Source organism: Oratosquilla oratoria, chromosome 37, assembly GCF_046742065.1.
Source record: "Oratosquilla oratoria isolate Oo_2021 chromosome 37, ASM4674206v1, whole genome shotgun sequence".
Classification (NCBI taxonomy): domain Eukaryota; kingdom Metazoa; phylum Arthropoda; class Malacostraca; order Stomatopoda; family Squillidae; genus Oratosquilla; species Oratosquilla oratoria.
Window position 1 is genome coordinate 12927411 of NC_134813.1, and position 19554 is coordinate 12946964.

Consider the following 19554-nt stretch of genomic DNA (forward strand, 5'->3'; position numbering starts at 1 on the left):
AATGGAAGATGCATGTCCATACTTCAATGTTTTAATCCAATAAATTCATGTGAATCAGATACAAAAATGTTGTACACATTAGAGTTGCTGGGATGGTAAAAAATTTTGTTCTTTCAGATGTAATGAAGACATTGGATGTTTATGGGCAGAAAACAAATGTCACCCAGTACATGAGCTATGCACCAGTAATGGAGGTAATTACAATGGCATGATTTAATATAGCTGAATATGAATTACCTTTATTGACAGCTGTAGGACTTTTTATAAGGGAAGGAAATAATAGATTTAAACTATTTACCTTATGATCTTATATGTTACCTTTACTGTCATGTTTCACAGACTAACTTTCCAAAATTAAGACACCCTACACTATCATATGTGTCACAGTAAATCACATTAATTACACAACTAGTCATTTAAACAGCTTTTGACACAAGCTAGCAAGTAAGTTATGTACCAAAATGCTTCTTTGCCCAGCCAAGGCACCTGGCCCTACCCATCCCACCCCCATCAATCACCCATTTGTTTCCCTTTTGTCTTAGCTCCTCATGGATGAAAGGTCATTCCTGTCCCCTGCCTATTGCCCAGGTAGTAATGCAGAGAGATACAGTATATCCACATCAAGACCCCACTGCTTGGGTGCACCACAAGGTAGACACGGAATGAAAATCAAGAAAGACAGCTATAGAAGAGATCTGAAAAAGAACAGCTTTCCTCACAGAGTAATAGACAGTTGGAACAAGTTAGATGAGAAAGTGGTGTGTGCAAAAACAATACATGAATTTAAAAATAGTTTAGATAAAATGAGATATGAAGACGGGACACCAAGAGCTTAGCTCCCCTTCCCGTAAAATACAACTAGGTAAATACAAGGAGTTTGGGCCCAAGGGCCTGTGTGTGATGACCATCCAAAGTTGAGCCTTTTCTCCGATTTTTCACATTTCCACCTCTGGCACCTGTACTGTTGGCCTGAGCGGATTTCAAGTTGAATCCACAGGAGCCCTGACGGTTCTCTACCTGTGGGTGAGATGGTGGCCCAATTGGAGCAGGTGACCAAAATAAACCCTGTTATGGAATTGTATAGTTGGGCCCTGAATAGCATTATTGTATGTCAAAATGGCAACTTACATTAAACTTGACTAAGTATTCAAATTATATCAAATTTGACTATGTAAATTGCAATTTGTATTTTTGATTATTTGGCTCTGTATATGATGAAATGAGAGTCTAGAAAGGAGAAAGGTTTCATGGGACTGACCAGTGCTGTGAGCACTCAGATTCGACCTTGACAGAGAAAGTGCCAGTTGTACTCCAGGTGACTCTTTATTCATCTGTATCCTGTATCACTTAAGTATTGTTCCACTTGTATATATTGTATATAGAGTTCACAAAACTAGATTTAAACTATATTTATATATCAAATCATTATATAGTTATAAAAGGATCTCACTTTGTTTACCTGTAAGCCAGCTGGCTTTTCTTCCTTATAATTTCCTTTCTTACATATTATTGTTTAATTGCATATGTTCAATCATAATGAATTATAATATTGTTTTCTAAGTCTCATAGACCTTTAGTTGTGACCAGAGATATATTTGATCTTCTAGTATATTGTTTGACCTTGCATATGATTACTTGGCATTAAACTCTAAATTGCTGTTGCTGCAGCAAGTTCATCAATTTTGTAACAGAGGTTGGCTTTCTTGTTAAGTTTAATGAGCTCAAATTTCAACTCTGCCTTTGAGGGGTCATGTGGAATATTGTTGTCATTTAACCATTTGATGACCTCCCCTTTTCTTGAAACTCCTGTAGTTACCTTGTTCAGATGTTTATGATAGGGAACATTGTCCATAATAATCAAAGATCTTGTAGGGATGTTAGGCAAGAGTTGTTCTAAGAATAATTTTTTGAATGTCTTATTATTCATGGAGTCATGATAATCTCCTTTGTTATCAGCCTTAGATTTGAATAATAGGAGTGCACCAGAAACAAAGCCATCAGAACTTCCTACATAGATGATGATGAATCTGCCACCTTTTCTAGATTTTGTGGTAGGGCCAATTGTTCCTTCCTTATTAGTCCAACATTGTTCAATAGTGATGTTTTGAGTTACTCTAAGTTTTGTCTAGGTAAATTTCTGGTCTTGTATTTTCACTGTCTGTTCTTCTTTAGCTCCCATAGGAATTTGGTTCTGGCAGCTACGATGTCTTATCTATCCATCAATATTGCTCTGTTGCTGCAGTGCTTCTTATATTTGAATCCCATACTCTTCAGTAATTTCCAGAGGCTTGTTCTTCCTCCTTTAAAATTTAGTGGTGGTTCTTTAATGATTTCTAAGAGGCAAGAGTTGGTAACTCTCCTCTCTCATAAAATGAAAGGATTTCTCTTTTTATTCCTTCTTTGTCAAACTCATCAACTGCACCAAGTACTGGTGCCAGACGTGGCCGATGAATTGGTGATTCTGTGATTCTGTCCACACTCATCTTGCCCTGAAGTCTTATCTTGTTGATGAGGGCCTGTGAAACCTCCGTCACCTCAGAGGTTTTCTTCACAACATCTTTGGTCTTCTCTGTTTTCTCCTTGTAGTAACTGAATACATTGAGGACAATATTCCTGGCTTGGCTACCAAGTCTCAACATACTAGCTGGTCTACTGGGGGCACTGGGGGCAGAAGCCATCCTTCCCGTTGTGCTGTAACATCTGAGTCTGACACTTGACAGCCCAACACAGTGACAGGTGCCCACAAAGTGTGCTTGCCATGCACACTTTGATTGTGGTGAACTTTTTCATATCTAAATATTTCAGTTTCTGATCTGAGTGTCACTCTTCCGACCATATACATTGGTACAACCATATTTAAAGACTCAAGAAGATGATGAACATAAGATGATGAAAGTCATAAACTAATCGAGATGCAAAAAACCATGAGAGGTATGTACTCAAGTCATGTTCAATTTTGACTCATGAGATTGATTGGGGTGGAGGGAGGGAGTGAGAGAGGGAGGGATCAAGACACTGTGCTTCCCGCCAACCATCCAGTATCAAACGATAATCATATAAACTTTTCATTTTCTCTTTCATGTGTCACTTTATGGGATATGTGAAAGTATGGTCATATTCATGACGATTTTGTATCACAGAAGACATGTTGAATTTTACAACCACCCTCATAATGACTGGACACAGTGATAATAAGTAAAATGCTATATACCCGGTACTGTATGTTGTTGTTGTTGTTGTCGTTCCCTAGACTGTCTGTTCGAGCAGTCCCGTCTCCCCAAGGAATGCTACAGCCGAAACTGGGTTTTCCCACAAATACTTTATAGAGTGTATGTTGTGTTGTTTGTGTGCATGATTGTGTATAATGCAGTCTTCCATTATGTGTTGTATGGTATGGGGTGAAGTGTTACATCCTGGGCAGCTGTTCACAATGTGGTCATCCAGCCTCTTCTGTATGTTGGTGTTGATGGTGGTGTGGTATGTATTAGTTACTTCTGAGATTTTTGCATTAGTATATATACAAAAGGATAATCATCTTACCATGTCTTGATTGTTGATATACAACTTTCATGTTATTGCTCTTCCATTTTCTTTGATTTATTGCTAATCTTTTTTTTCCTTGTTAGATATTGTAATATTTTGTTTATTCTTATTGAAATAGAAATAACATTTGCTAATCTATGGAAAAGTATTCAATTAGCATTTGTTGTCTAAGGAGACAAATGTGTAGAGAAAATTATATATACAAGTTTGGATTTGGAAGATACATAACGGAAGAAGTCCAGCTTAAAATACTCAACGGAAAAATCTAGCCGTAAATTCCTCAAAGGTAAAGATCCACTCAGGGATATTGGGACTAATTATTTCTTTTAAGGATGGGGATAAGATAATGAGAGACCCAAGATTCGATAGTTGTGTTTAGTCACTTTGGTGTGAACATAATAGGGCATATAAGTACAAGTTATTGAATTGTGAGCCAATACTGCGCTCTGAGAATGTATCCCTTGAACAACCATCAAAAGGGGGAAAAAAAAGAAACACTGAAAGAAAAGATGAAAAGGAAGTGAAAAAATTATATATAAAAAATAAAAGCCTAAAGAAAGATAGAGAAAGAGGGAAGGGAGTATTACCAGCCAGAAGAAACTCTCTAAAAGCTCTCCATTTATACAATGTGACTGAATATTTTCATAATTTGATTTTCTTTTTTTCTTAGGTATTTCACAAATTTGAAAGAGAGGAGTGGAGGTGGAGGTAGAATGTAGATTGAGATAAGCGAGTAAATGCCTTGGTGGAATGAAAAATAGACATTTGGGAATGGATGCTAAGAGGAGATTGTATGAAGAAGAGATTGTACCAACAACACTGTATGGGGCAGAAACATGGAACATAAGAGAGAAGGAGTTTGAATGTGTTTGAGATGACGTGTCTGAAAAGTATGATAGAGGTTACTAGGCTGGATAGATTGAGAAATGAGGAGGTGAGGAGAACGGGGGTGGAAAGGGAGTTGGGAGATAGGGTGGATGAAAGAGTATTGGGATGGTCTGGATACATGGAAAGAATGAGTGAACAAAGGCTAGTAAAAGAGTTGTGGAAGGCAAATGTGGAAGGAGTGAACATGAGGGGGTGACCTAGGATGAGATGGATGGATTATGGGGTAAAAGGGGCATTGGAGGAGAGGGGAATGTCTGTTGAGGAAGGATGGGAGAGGACAGAAGTACAACGTCTATCAATCCTGATCCTGCTGTCGGGCCAGACACTAAGTCCCCATTAAGACCTGTGATGCAGCTGGGTTAGAACCTAAATCCTGTGCTCTGGCCAGGTGAAACTCCTACCACTATCTAACACACCAAGTCCTGCAGATGCCACAGGGCCATGTCCTTTTCACAGTGTTGTATGATCTTATGCTGCTGCGGGGCATAATACAGTAACAAGAAAAGGATTGCAATAAATAAAAAAAAAGCAAAAGAGCAATAAACAATTGTAATAAATCAAAGAAACAGAAGAGCAATAAATGAAAGGTGTTATATAATCAAAACCCTGATGCTGTCATCCTCATACACACACTTGTGCCTCATGACACCAACGTAGACATCATCATATGGTAGAAGTTAAATCCCCATTCTCCAACAAAAACATATATACCTAACCATGCAGAGTGCCTAATGGCAGAATGAGACACATATTTAACAGAAAGTAAACATGTATACATATCTTTTCTTCCATAAATACTCATTCTTATCATTGCCTTTGTGACCATGAAGAAAACATAAATCCTTTCAACTTTTCTCCAACAGTTCCTTCAAAGAAATTAAATGCATTGTCATCACTTCTGAAACAAACAAGATTATTAACATCATCATCTTGGAAGGACTTCTGAAGTAGCAGTGTTTCCTTGTTCCTAGATGCAACCACCACATAGGAAACACCGAGTACTTCATCCTATAGTGCTGCACTCTAATAATCACAAAATGAAAACACAGCATTTCTTCATCTTTCTTATCATGTTTTTGTAACTAAGAAATGCAACCTGATTTATCTATAAACCAAGAACTTTTTCTGCCTTATAAAGGAAGTAGCCAAGTCATAGGCACTTACCTACTCCCACCCATTCCACTCCCATCCACCACCCTTCCCCCACTCTCATCTTAGCTCCTCATGGATGACGAATCATCCCAGTATCCTACCAACTGCCTTGGGTCAGAAGCAATGTAAAAAGACATAGTACATCCATAGCAAGGCTGCTTTACTTAATTGGCAACCCTGCTTCTCCATTCCCTCATGCAGGAAAAGAGATGGGGAGAAATCTGGTTGCATCAAAATGTCATTCACACATAAACACCCACCCCCAACCCCTTGCCCCTCCCTTCCTTGATTTATATGCCACCATATTACTTCATTGATTAACATAAATTCTTTCAGTCTGATCCTCACCAATTGATCCAGAGAAATGAAAAACATTGTCATCACTTATACAACAAACAAGATTCTATTAGCATCATCATGTTGGAAGAACTTCTGAAGTGGCAGTAGAACTGCATAGTTATTATTATAGTGTTTCCTTGCCCCTATATGCAGTGCCCCACACCATCAGTCCCAAGATAACAATACATTATGTCTTCCCTGAGTGACTTATAAACTTCTGACCCAGGGTAGTGGAAAAGATACAGGGATGACCTGTCATCCAGAAGGAGCCAAGAAAAGAGAGAAGGAAGGTGGTAAATGGGAGTAGAGTAAGCAGGGATGAAATGGGTGGGAGTGGATTTATACTGTTGACTTTGGCTACCTCCCTTGGAAGGGGGAAAAAGCCTTTGGTATATGTATGTACTGTATGACTTATAGGCCCAAACCAGTGGCTCTTGCTGGTTATCGGGGAGTCACGAGTCCCTTACAAGAGAGACCTGGGGCAACAAATTGATTGAATGATTGACTCCTGGCCTCTTCAACATGACATCATATAAGATTTAATATTTTTGTTGTAGTTTATGGTTGATGATTTTATATAGCTTTGAGACAGACCTGAGAGTGGAAAGGAGTTTGAGAAATCAAGACTGTGTGGGATAAATTCTACCTATGTACCAAGGGTTTATGCTTTGACTCAGTCATCCCTCTTGTAATGGGGGAAAACATAGCCTCCATGTGTGTTCACAAATCAAACAGGTAAGATATATTGTGTTGTTTTCTAGGGATTGTTAAGTGTGTAGCATTGAAGTATGAGGTGTCCTTTCTGTGGCAGTTGCATCTGGAACAGTTTGAATCTGTGGCCAGGCCTAATCTGTGTTTGTACTGTTTCAATGCTAGATGGTGTCCTGAGCACAATTGTGCTAGTGTGGTTCTTACTAGATGTGGTAGGTTTTTTGTTTTTTTTTTTGCTTGGTGTTCAGTGATCTGAGGTTGTTTCCAATTACTTGAAGCCATGGGCCTTCAGCAAGAGAGACCAGTGGCAACAAATTGATTGATTGACTTATATGTACATGCATATTTACTGTATGTTTTCCCCATTATAAGAGGGATGACTGAGTCAAAGTATAAACTCACAACACACCATTCCCATACCCGTTCATTGCTCCTCCCAACTTAGCTCCTCATGGATGAAGGGTCATCCCTGCTCCCCATCACACTGCTTGGATCAAATACAATGTGGTGAGACAGTGCCTCCACAGCAGGACCAAATAGCTAGAGCTGGGTTATCCCCACAGCTTCATTACAGTAAGACCTCTCATTAACGGACGTTAATTAGCTGTGTTTGCTGTGTTTTCAGTGTTTTTGGTGCTGTTGTTTAGTGGGTGCAATTACTATGCCACCCAAAAACCACTTCAAAACACCGAAAACACAGCGAAAACACCACAAACACAGCTAATTAACGTCCGTTAATGAGAGGTCTTACTGTATATGACAACTACACTACTCCCACCCATCCACTCAAAGTAAATAAATAAATCCATCCATCCATACATCGAAGGTTTTTCCCCCCCTTACACGGGGGTAGCCAAAAAGAAAAAGGCATAGAAATCACTCCCACCCATTCCATCCCCTACATATTTCACTCCCCTCCACCCTCCCTCTCACCTTGGCACCTCCTGGAAGAACTTAAATTTGTTTAAGCTGAAATGTTTGAGAGGTATGGTAGATATTACAAAGATGGATAGAGTAAGAGATGTGGAGATGAGATAGGCAGCGGAGGACAGAAGGAGACCTGTTGAATAGAGTACATCAAAAAGGGTGCTGAGATGGTTTGGGCATATGGAAAGAACAAGTAAAGAAAGACTAACAACAGTGTGGAAAGCAGAAGTGAATGGAGTGAATTTGAGAGGAATGAAGTGGATGGACAGGGTGAATGGGGAATTCGATACAAAAGGAATGTCTATTAAGTAAAGGAGAGAGTATGAAAGATGGGAGGGAATGGGGAGTGGTTGTAAATAAAGGAATAACATGTTTTGTGTAGCAGGAAAATACAGTGGTGTGCCAAGAATTGAAATGCCCCAAAACTCGAATTTAAAATTCAAACAAAACTTTTTCAAGAAAATTTTGCCCCAAATTACAAATGATTTTTTTTCAAAATCTGAAAAAATTCTCAAATGTTCAGGATGTTTCTTGGGTGTATTCATCTTATCCATGCTCTCTGAGCACTAAGTTTCGTTCTTGAAGCAGTAGTGAAAGCATCTGTGATTTTTATATATTATTATTATTATTGTGAATAGGAGGTAAAGGGAACACGGGCTGAGGGAAATACTTTTATTCCTGACTAGTTTTCCCTGAGTGGCCACTCAGGCGATACTAGTCAGGAATAAAAGTATTTCAGCCCGTGTTCCCTTTACATCCTATTCACATTCGTCACAATGTATACACATTATTATTATTTTTTTTTTTCTTTATGGAATTTCAGTTATTGTCTTGGCATTCGAACAGCCTCCTAGAACAAATTATATTCAAATTCTAAAGCACCACTGTATACTTGACCCGACACCAATGCTTGGGTGACGTGACTATGCTTGCTAGGTACACTGCCATTTACCACCAAATATGAAACCTCTTGTGCTGCAGTGCACAGTGAAGTGGTGCGGTCATGTATACTGTATGTGTACTTAAAAGTTATGGTCCATTGCCTTTTGCAACTTAATTGCAGATGCATTACATCATTTACCAACTTATTACTGTAGCATATAAGTCTATAAACTGTAACAACATTTATAGTTTTCCATCATCCCACGTCAGTGTGAATAATATAATCATCTCTGTACAAGCTTTGTATAGTGGATGTCACTTGAAAATCCTGTTCCTGTCGAAAGCATCCTGATGATGTTTGAACATGAATGTTAGCGGTTTATTTTAATTTATTTTACAAGCAGTGGCTTTGCCGCACCTGGCTATGCCAGATTGTTTGGCCTGCGGCACTTGCTTCGAGCCCTGGGGCTCTGCCCCTTTGTTAACCCAGATGTGTAAATAAAAGAAGTTTATGCAAAACATGGTTTTTATTTAGTCACACATGTAATAATACGTTTCTTAGCCCCAGGAGGGTTGTATTCTTCATTGTCTGTCCTATCAGCATATTTATCCACGGTTATTGATTTACGTTTTGGTGTCTTCTGCCCGCCATCTGTGTCTTCATCACTTATACGTTTGATCTCTGTCAGTATGCTTTCCAACTTCTCACCTAATTCCCTATTCTCTTCCCTAAAATTGTCGCGCAATTCCCTATTCTCTTCCTTCAGCTTGGTTAAGATGTCTTCCTCCAACTTTTCGTGCAATTTCATGGGTTGCTGGTAATCGGCGTAGTCAGGTAGAATCAACACTATCGCCTCTTCTTCTGTCATCTTGAATGCAGATTCTGGAATGACTGTCACTGAAAACAATCATAGAAAAAATTGTGATGCCCGACCCTGAAATACGAATACTTCGAATCAGGCAGTGGGCTTCTTATTGTTATCTCTAACCCCTTAGATGACGTGTCTATATTAACCACTGCACCCACTTGCGATGTAGAACTCGGCAGGTGGTATAGGCCCTTGTGCTCCCTCATCTGCAACCGTTCCGCTGCCTTAAGCGTTATAGACACCTCTGGTAGCATATTATGCTTCTTTACACACTCTTCAGTAAGGCGTTTGACATTCAAAAACTCAGCAGACCTTTCAAACACACGTTATTGGTGGTCAAATAGGCATAAACCTTACTCAGTATACAGTACTACCTCTCATTAATGGACGTTAATTAGCCGTGTTTGTGGTGTTTTTGCTGTGTTTTCTGTGTTTTTGGTGCTGTTGTTTAGTGCTGTGCAATCACTATGCAATCACCCAAAAACCACTCCAAATGAACGGATTATTCACGTCAACAGGCACCGTTACCCCCCTTTTAGTCCGTTAATGAGAGGTAGTACTGTATCTTCATTCTCAGCTATCTCTTTCAGCTCCCTTTTTGCTTTCCTTGATGTCGGCTTGCCACCTCTTGCTCTATTAGACATGACCATTCTCTTTGACGTAAGTTTCAATTGCTGATCACGGCTATGGTAAAAGTAAAGGTCCAAGAACCCATCATTTGTAACCAACAAAGGGTTATTCGTTAAGGGTTTGAATAACTCGTCTACATCACTAATCATACGTTTGTCCTCTTTACACTCTGTTAGCAGATCCTCAGGGTGCATGCCTTCTCGTAACATCCTATGAGGCTTTAGTGTGTCCACCTTGTGGTACACCATACCCTTGGTCTTGTAACACATACTCTTCTCTGCTGCATTCTCCAGCTTATTGGAGGTTGAGAATGATGTTAATGAGAACATCAAATTGAACCCGACGATGTTGTTGAGGAACCTTTTAGATAGTTCAGACGACCCATCGAACAGTGACTTTAGGTCACCGCTCTTTATAGTTGACAGTTCTTTCACATCAACTTGCCCGTCAGAGGAATAAATGTAAGGGTTCTCTTCCACAGAAGAGCCTGGCACATCTTGCATCTGTGTTCTCCTATTGTCTTTAGCTGATGAGCCATCACCTTGCCATCTGTTTCTCTTAGACCCCCAACTAAGTCAGAAACAGAGGTGTTCTTCTCACCTTTACTGCGATGCTTAACGTCCCTAACCCCTCTAATCTCAGCTAAAGTTCTTGTGTCATCCTCGTCCAATTCAGACTCCTTCCCTTGCTTGATTGCGGCAGCTACCCTTCTCTCACTTTGCACATGATGCCTGTACTCTTGTTTCAGTCTCCTTTTCTGCCCTTTTCTCTGTATTCTGTTTCTTGGGTTGAGTACAGAAGGCTCCTCTCCCATAGTAAAACTCACTGTCTGTCACTATTTCCTGGCATCACAAGGCTGATACAGATGTTTCTTGCTCTTAAGTCATTCTTTTTATCACAAGACCAACTTCCCACAGTAATTAAAAAATGATTTGGGAATGATACAAGTGCAAGCAATCACATCACCATGATAAGAAAATGCAAAATAACCACAGAAGAGAAACTTGTAGACAGTAAGTACTTTCATATATTACATCTTCAGATTATATATATATGTAATGTCAAGATTAGTACCGTATTTTCCGGCGTATAGTGCGTGACTTTTTTCCGTTGGAAGGGCCTAAAAATGGGAGGTGCGCGTTATCCGGTGGTGCGCATTATCTACGGCCTACAATAAAAATTCTGCGGCTGTGTGTAACTTTTTTTTCACAACAACGTGACGATGTTGGCCGTCACAAAGTCGGGAGGCACACTTCTCCGTGACATTCCGTGAGAACAAGAAGAACAGCCATGGTGACATGAAAGAATAAGCCAGCATGGGCTACCGTATATAAATATTTGGTATAGGTAGGTATCTATCGAATCTTATTTTTCATGTTTAAATAGGCCTAAACACCATGAAACATGATCAATATTTATGATATTTGCCCATGTTCACAGCATCTCAGTTTGAATTTTTTGTTGGCTTTGTTGCTTCACTTTAGGTATGGTACAAATTCCGTTGCGGCCGTTCATAAAATTGTGTCAAACACCTGACTACAACACCCTCTTTCGGGAGTTATATTAACTAAACGTCACCTCGATGAGAGACTGTCCTATTTCACCACTGTCTTTGCAGGTTCAAAGCTAAAACGAAACAGTCTGTAGTTTGTTTCAGTATTAAATTAAAAAAAAAATGGTAAAGACGAATTATTTCCTCAAGATTTAAAATGAACATTTTCTGTAAAAATCCCAAAATTTTTCTGTATATTTTACTTTCAATAAACTTTTTTAGATCATATTTCCAAACTAAGCTACAAAGTAATAAGGGACCAACGCACAACATGAGTCATATACCGGTACATGTAGTTCCGACTTTTTCTTAGTTGTGTCCTGATTGATGCCTAAACTGACACTTAATTTAGTGACAAATCAACATATTTCCCAGCGGTGGCTCTAGCCAATGAAAAATACTTCTCCATGTAACCTCGTTCACATGATATAAATACAGAGGTAAAACTGCGCTATAGACAAATGCGATCGGGCATGCGCATTATACGTCGGTGCGTGCTATCTGTGTACTGAGATAACGAAGTGCATGGGTGACTTGAGTGCTCTCCATAGCAAAAAGAATTATCCCTGTATTCACACTATTCACAACCAAAGAGAACAATGAACAGTCAGGCAACAAAAATCTGATTTCTCACGATCACATGCATTCTTTCAGAAGGATAAACTCACTCAGTTAGATTACACCAAAGGCCCAAAGTGTGTGTTCAGTGGAGCTGCTGGGATCATGTGTCCTGGATTTTGTGTGTTCAGATATGGCAACCCTAGCAATGTAGCAAGACACACTACATCCACAGCAAGGCTGCTTCACTTAATAGGTGACCCCCCTTTCCATCCCCTCATGCAGAAAAAAAGATGGGGAGAAATCTCTTCAGGCTGCATCAAAATATCATTCACACACATGCACCCCCTACCCCCCACCCCTTCCTTGCTTAATAACATTCCCTTTTTTCTTGATGCCCCTTTCACCCCACCCAGAGCTGGTGAGGAGACTGAGATACAGATTATCTCCTATGTTTGTGGGAGGAAAGAATTCTGCCACCATGTATCCTATGCCAGCCATAAAAGGTGGCAAAATGGGACACAATGATGGAACTAGGTATCCTGCTTTCTGTAAGATTATCCCATGAGAAGTTAAGGCAAAGATTGAATATGATCTTATATATTTACTTGTTGCATGTATAGGATTGAATAAAGTTTTACAAAAACTTACATATTGTATAAGATCCTTACACCTAAGAAAGCTAACGAGTTGTTACAATGGTGAATTAATTATCATACTGCATTGCCTCAGACCTTTACAGGACTGATCCAAGAGAGCTAGACAAGTGATACTTTACTCATTTGCCTTCAGTTTCTCTTACAGGAAATGTATGTTCTCAAATCATATAGTCACAGCCCCTAGGTTGACCTATAGCTCCCTCAGAGAGAGCTATGGCAAGGAGATTCATAAAAAAGATTGGTTCAGTAAGAATTGTGAGAGCTAAAGAAATTTAGGACATGGCTTGAGAAAGATAGGAACCAACAGAACTCAGGAAGAATACAAACAAGTTAGAAATTATTATGAAAAATTCTGAAAAGAGTCAAAAGGGTATCATTGTTAAATGTGGAGGTGAACCAGAGTTGTTCTACAAGCTTATTATTGACAAACTGAGACACAGGGAAGGGATCTCAAAGGTGGTAGAGAATGATGAGGTATGTCAAGAGTTATCAACCCAGACTGAAATAATAAATTAAAGTTTACAATTGGTTTTCACAAAAGAGAGTGGTTTAGTAGAGGAATGATAAACATAGAAAATGTTGGGTTAAAAAATACAGACATAAAAGAGCTCGGACTGAAATACTTATTGAAAGCTTACCTTTTGTTTTCACCTGACCTAGTTATGGACCAAAAGGTCTCCTGTCGGCATGCTCCACCTTTGTAATCCTTTGTAAATACACAAAATGTCTGGTTGTTCAACCCTCCATACCTTATGTCATTGTTCCTTTCACTATGGTTCCCTCTAAGCTTTTTCATTTCATCTCACTTTCATTTATCTCGGTGGCAACCTGTCAGTAGAGGAACTTACCATCTCACTCATATGCAGTGGGAAGTGAGAAACCCCTGGTAAGGCAAATCCCTGTCAGTTGCAGCCTCTTTTATATATGTATATGTTTGGGTTGCCTCCCTGCTTGGCCAGGGCTGTTTGGAACCAATATGTCATAGCACACAGCAGGCTTAGGGAATCAAACTCAATCACCTGCTCATTTCGACACTGTATCCACTGGAGGAAGCATTATAACTTGCCTCTAGTAAACCTCTGTACTGAGTGACACCTTTTCTTTTATTCTAGCTAGAAACAATATATTCTATTTATCTCCTTAGTATACCTCGGTAGCGAATATTTTGAATGTTGACTGTTACTAGTTGCAAGACTGCCAAACTCAAGCTGTTATCACAGTTATCCTTTGGGGTGCTATTGGTAGCAACATGATGGATGCTTGCTAGATGAGCAGGTTACAGCTTCACTACCTGCAGTGGAGGTCAAGGTGATGGCGGTCCAGTATCTGGTGCCAGCGAGTTGAACCAAGGGCATTGTTAATTAAATTCCACACTACAAAGTTCTTTATTAGGGGCACCATCCTAGCCTCCTGGTAGGGGGAGTTCATGACTTAACCCATTCAACTCCGATGACAAGATGTCTTGTCATTTGGTCAAATAAAACAAAAAAATCATAAAACACCAAAATGTTTGATCAAACACCAGAAAAATATTACGTCAGTCCTCGCTTCGCTGCGAGCGAAGCGAGGATTGACGTCATATTCTTCTGGTGTTTGATCAAACATTTTGGTGTTTTATGATTTTTTTGTTTTATTTGACCAAATGACAAGACATCTTGTCATCGGAGTTGAATGGGTTAAAACTGAATCACAAAGGTCTAGTATATAGCACAGTTTCATTAATGATGATATGATTTAACATCACAAACTTCCCCTTATCGGGAGGCTAGGATGGTACCCCTTACAGAGGACTTTGTAGCATGGAATGTAATGAACCATCCCCTTGGTTCAACTTCACTGGTGGCAGTTTTCGAACTGACATCCCCTTGACTTTCGTTGCAAGTAACAGTGCCCTAACAACCTGCTCAGTCAGCGAGCTTCCTTTTCATCAATAGCTCACTTTATATATTTTGCCACAAGAGCTAGTATGTCACTTGATATTGAATCCAGAATATGCAACTTATTTTGTATGTTTATTTTGGCCACCATCAGGCAATCTAGCCAATGGGTTAAAACCCGTTCTGATTAACCCTTTGACGATCTAATTTCATTTATATACTTATTTTATCTGCCACAAATTGATTTTATTCAACTGAGGAAAACACCAGGAACCAAAAGGTTAATTGAAACTTTTAAGAATGATGCTAATATCAAATAGCATAGGAACAAAGTTTCAATTAACCCTCTGGTTTCCTGGTGCTTTCCTCAGTTGAATAAAATTGCCTTGTAGCAGAGCAAATAAGCATATAAACTAAGTTAGGTATTCAAAAGGTTAATTGGAATGGGTTTTAGCCCATTGGCTAGATGGACTGGTGATGGATAAAATATACTTACAAATTAAGTTACATATTCAAAGAATTAAGTTAATGTCAAGCAGCATTCAAGATCTTGAGGCAAAAAATATAAGGTGAGCTACAGGAGGTGCTAAGATGGGAGGGGAGTGGAGTGTATTTAGGGATGGAATGGGTGGGAATGATTTTATGCCTTTTTCTTTTTGGCTACCTCCCTTGTAAGGGAGGTATATGTATATGTATGGTATATGTATGTATGATTAATGAAATTGTGCCATATACTGCACCTTTCTTTGTGATTCAGTCACAAGCTTGACCCTATCAGGAGGCTAAGACAGTGTCCTTTACAGAGGACTTTGTAGTATGGAATTTAATGAACCATGCCCTTGGTTCAACTCGCTGGTGCCAGGGTTCAGACTGCCATCACCTCGACCCACATTACACAAATAGGTGGACCACATAGAAATCTTACCAATATAATTCATTCCCTTTCTGTACTAGATCCAAGCATATTTCATCAACAGGATGATGACAAAAAACTGGGTTTTAAAAGCGTTTCAAAACAATACCCAACCAGTTTTATTTCACTGAAGGAAGTCTCTACCAGTCAAAAGGTTACACATGATACAACATGTATAAATAAATATAGAGGCCATCATAGTTTAATGACAACAGTTTACAATGATAAAAACAAAGTACATTATTCACAAATAATTAAACATCTGATTCATATATTACACAACTGTATTTCAATGTAATAAAAATTATAAAATATAAATAAGAGAATTTTTTTTTTACAAAATCATTCACTTAAATCTAATTCTAAAACAAAATATTCATCAACTCTATATACATATATACACTCATATCAAAAGGTCTATTCCTCCTTATAAAGGAGATTGCTAAGTCAAAGCTTGCCACAAGAGCTAGTATGCCGCTTGATGTTGAATCCGCCATCCACCCCGCACCTATGCATATACACATGTAAAAACATGAAAAACGTCACATATCATTCCAAAAGGGAGTCAAGATTAGTTCAGGTGTTGCTAATGTTCCTGCACCTGTGGTGTTGAATGAGGACCCACCCCATCATATAATGAGAATCTGCACACCACATATCTATGCAGCTGCTCCTTGAGGGATAATGAGGACCCACCCCATCATATAATGAGAATCTGCACACCACATATCTATGCAGCTGCTCCTCGATGGATGACCTTCCCCAGACCTCTTCATAAACCCTGCTCACATTTCTAAGCTGCTGGAAGATACTCAAAAGCTTGTGAACTCTACCCTGTGAACTCATTAGTTACAGAATTTTGTGCATAAGAGAAGCAAGCAAATGTTTTAGGGAAATGAGAAGTGTCACAAGAAATGGATATCTGGGGATGAATGCAGAGAAGACTGTATGAAAGGCGATTGTGCCCACAACACTACATGGTGCAAAGTCTTGTAATTTAAGGAAGGCATTATGGAAGAACTTTAATGTGTTTGAGATACAGTGTTTAAGAAGTATGGCGGGGGTTACATAGATGGACAGAGTAAGAAATGAGGTGAGGCAGAGAGCAGGCATGAAAAGAGAACATGGAAATAGGGTTGAATGAAAGGTTTGAGCATATGGAAAGAATGAGTGAGGAAAGACTAGAAAAAAGATCATGGAAAGCAAAGACAGATGGAGTTAACTTGATGGAATATGGAAGGTACAGGTACAAGATAAATGCGAGTTGTGAAGAGTGAGGCAGCCTTTCTGTGGATGTACTGCATCTTGCTGCATTGCTTCTGACCCAGAGCAGTAGGCAGGAGACAGGGATGACCTTTCATCAACAAGGAGCTATGATGAGAGGGTGGTGGATGGGAGTGGGTGCATGCCTTTTGACTTGAGTACTTCTCCATAATAAGGGAGAAAAAGCCCTTGGTATTTAGATTGATAGATACAGCAGTTGTGAATGGATGAGAAATTGAATGGTCCATTGTGAAAGGGGGACTGGGGACAAAAGGAATGTCTGTTGAGGAGGGAAGGGAGAGGGTGAGAGACGAGTACAAGTGGAGTGTAATTGTGAATGGTCTGCCCTTTAGATTCTTTGATGGTGGGGGTAAACCAATTTAAACTAAAAGGACATTGTAAAGGTGCTGAGTCTTGCTGCATTGCCTCTGCCCTGAGCAATGAATAGGGAACGAAGATATCCTTTCATCTACACAGAGCTAAGATAGGAAGGACAACAAATGGGCTTTCAGATTAATGGGTAGAGGATGGATATGCTCAGATTTAACCACCACCTAATTGGGGTGGAAAGGACCTTTCCTGCATGAGGGGACAGAGAGGGGGGGGGGTTCGCCGATTTAATGAAGCAGCCTTGCTGTGGATGTGCTGTGTCTTGCGACATTGCTTCTGACTCAGGGCAGTGGACAAGATACAGAGGTGACCCATCATCCTGGAGGTGCCAAGATAAAAGGGAGGGTAGAGGGTGGAGGGAAGTGGAGTGTATTGGGATGGAATGGGACGGGTGGGAATGATTTTTATGCCTTTGTTTTTTGGCTACCTCCTTTGTAAGGGGGGAAAAAGCCCTTGGTATATGTATGTATATACAATTAGAGAGTAAAAGACAGAGCGCACCTTTCTTACATACATATACCAAAGGCTTTTTTCCCCCTACATGGGGGGGGTAGCCAAAAAGAAAAAGGCATAGAAACCACTCCCACCCATTCCATTTTCTATATATTTCACTCCCCTCCACCCTCCTCCCTCCCTCCCATCTTGGCACCTCATGGATGACGGGTCATCCCTGCATCCTGTCCACTGCCCTGGGTCAGAAGCAGTGTCGCAAGACACAGCACGTCCACAGCAAGGCCGCTTCATAAATTTGGCGACCCCCCCTCTCCATCCCCCCATGCAGAAAAGGAGAAGACGGGCTCCTTTCTTGTATACAGTGAAACCTCTCATTAACGGACATTAATTAGCTGTGTTTGCGGTGTTTTCGCTGTGTTTTTGGTGTTTTTGGTGCTGTTGTTTAGTGCATGCAATCACTATGCCACCCGAAAACCACTCCAAAACACCGAAAACACGGCAAAAACACCGCAAATACAGCTAATTAACATCTGTTAATGAGAGGTCTCACTGTACTACAATTATGCACATCCACACCAAGAGCCCTTTCCATCTTACAGATGAAGTAGGAAAGCATACATTCACTTTATACACAATCGAAACCCATTCAACACCCCATCACATTGCTTGGGTCAAAGGCAATGCAGAAAGGCAGAGCTCTTCCACAGCAAGGCCTGACAACCTGAGCTAGTTTACCCTGCCTTATGTCACTACTTTCTACATCCGAATATTCCGAGAACAAGAAAACTTGCTTCTTTACTACGACATTCTCACAGGCATAAATTATTTTTTTAAAACTGATTACATTTGTTCCAGCGGTTGAGGACCCAGAATTTGTATTCCAGCTGCTAGACAATGTCGTGCAGCCAAGAACAAAAGCAGTCTCGCTTCACCCACTTCTTTCGGAGCATTCTTAACCGTCAGCTGCTGCAAAGCTTTATTTACTAAGCCACTGAAAGAAAGAAAATTACATCATAAGCACTGAACTGTATGACTCAAATTCTGCAAATGGATAATTCTAAAATACAACCACTTTGTATCTACATGGATAGAGTATATAGCTATTACTCCATTCTTTCCTGGGTACAATTTATCCATGTCATCATTAAAGGATATGAAATGACCCTAAAATGAGCTATTACAAATATTACATAATTAAATCTCTTTCCAAAGGGTTACCTAAACATTAGGGTATAAGATGCCATATATTTGTTTTTCTTACACCAATGGCTTCACAATTTATGAGCTGTGCATGTACATTTGCTGGCAGTAGTTCATATACTATTCATAAGTTTCAAAATTGAGAAACTTCTTTATCTTGGATTAATATCCTACCATTTCACATCATGTACAGCTACACAGAAAACTATCGTTAGTAGGGGTGTCGAAACATTCGCTAATGAACATAACCTTATGATACCGAAGGGTTGGTATTTCTGGGGTTCGAATTGTTCGAATTCCTTCTGAATGAATATGAATCGAATAATAGTTCCGGAGTTCATATGGATTCACTATGACATGATAATCATATTTCCGATGGAGACTTCAACTTGTCTCAAATAGTTTCGTTGTTTTGTGTCAAAATGATTAGCGTGATTTACTAACGATAGTTTTCTGTGCAGCTGTACATGCACATCAAAAAGGCTTTCCCCCTTTACAAGAGGGTGGCTGCATCAAAGCAAATACCCAGTTGACACCAATCCAAAACCCATTCATCACCTCTCGCTTTATCCATACATTACCAGGATGAGAGGGGCAATGAATGGGTGTGGGAGGAGTGTGGGTGGGTGTATGCTTTGACTTGGTCACCTCTACATCAGGGGTAAAAGGCCTTCTGGTATATATGTGCATATACAGGACATGGAATCAGGTGCGGATCCAGGAATGTTATTGGGGGGGGGGGGCGAAC

The 19554-nt window shown here is 39.7% G+C and overlaps 2 protein-coding genes across 5 annotated transcripts in view; one reads left to right on the forward strand and one right to left on the reverse strand.

Moving 5' to 3' along the window:
- LOC143019524 (VWFA and cache domain-containing protein 1-like) overlaps positions 1-7807 on the forward strand; it is a 124687-nt gene extending 116880 nt beyond the window's left edge. For 2 of the 4 annotated variants that reach the window (XM_076175210.1, XM_076175213.1), the window contains 2 exons: positions 118-194; positions 5295-7807. In XM_076175210.1, the coding sequence (XP_076031325.1) occupies positions 118-194; positions 5295-5377 (160 nt within the window). In that variant the 3' untranslated portion in view covers positions 5378-7807. Of the gene's footprint in view, positions 1-117; positions 195-542; positions 1397-5294 lie in introns of those variants that run through there. The other 2 variants (XM_076175212.1, XM_076175211.1) reach the window with 2 other exon arrangements.
- A 7867-nt stretch (positions 7808-15674) lies between these two features.
- The window catches only part of ArgRS-m (arginyl-tRNA synthetase, mitochondrial), a 49620-nt gene continuing 45740 nt past the window's right edge, over positions 15675-19554 (reverse strand). Inside the window, exon 12 of the mRNA XM_076175234.1 lies at positions 15675-18597. Coding sequence (XP_076031349.1) covers positions 18447-18597 — 151 coding nt within the window. The 3' untranslated portion in view covers positions 15675-18446. The remainder of the gene's footprint in view (positions 18598-19554) is intronic.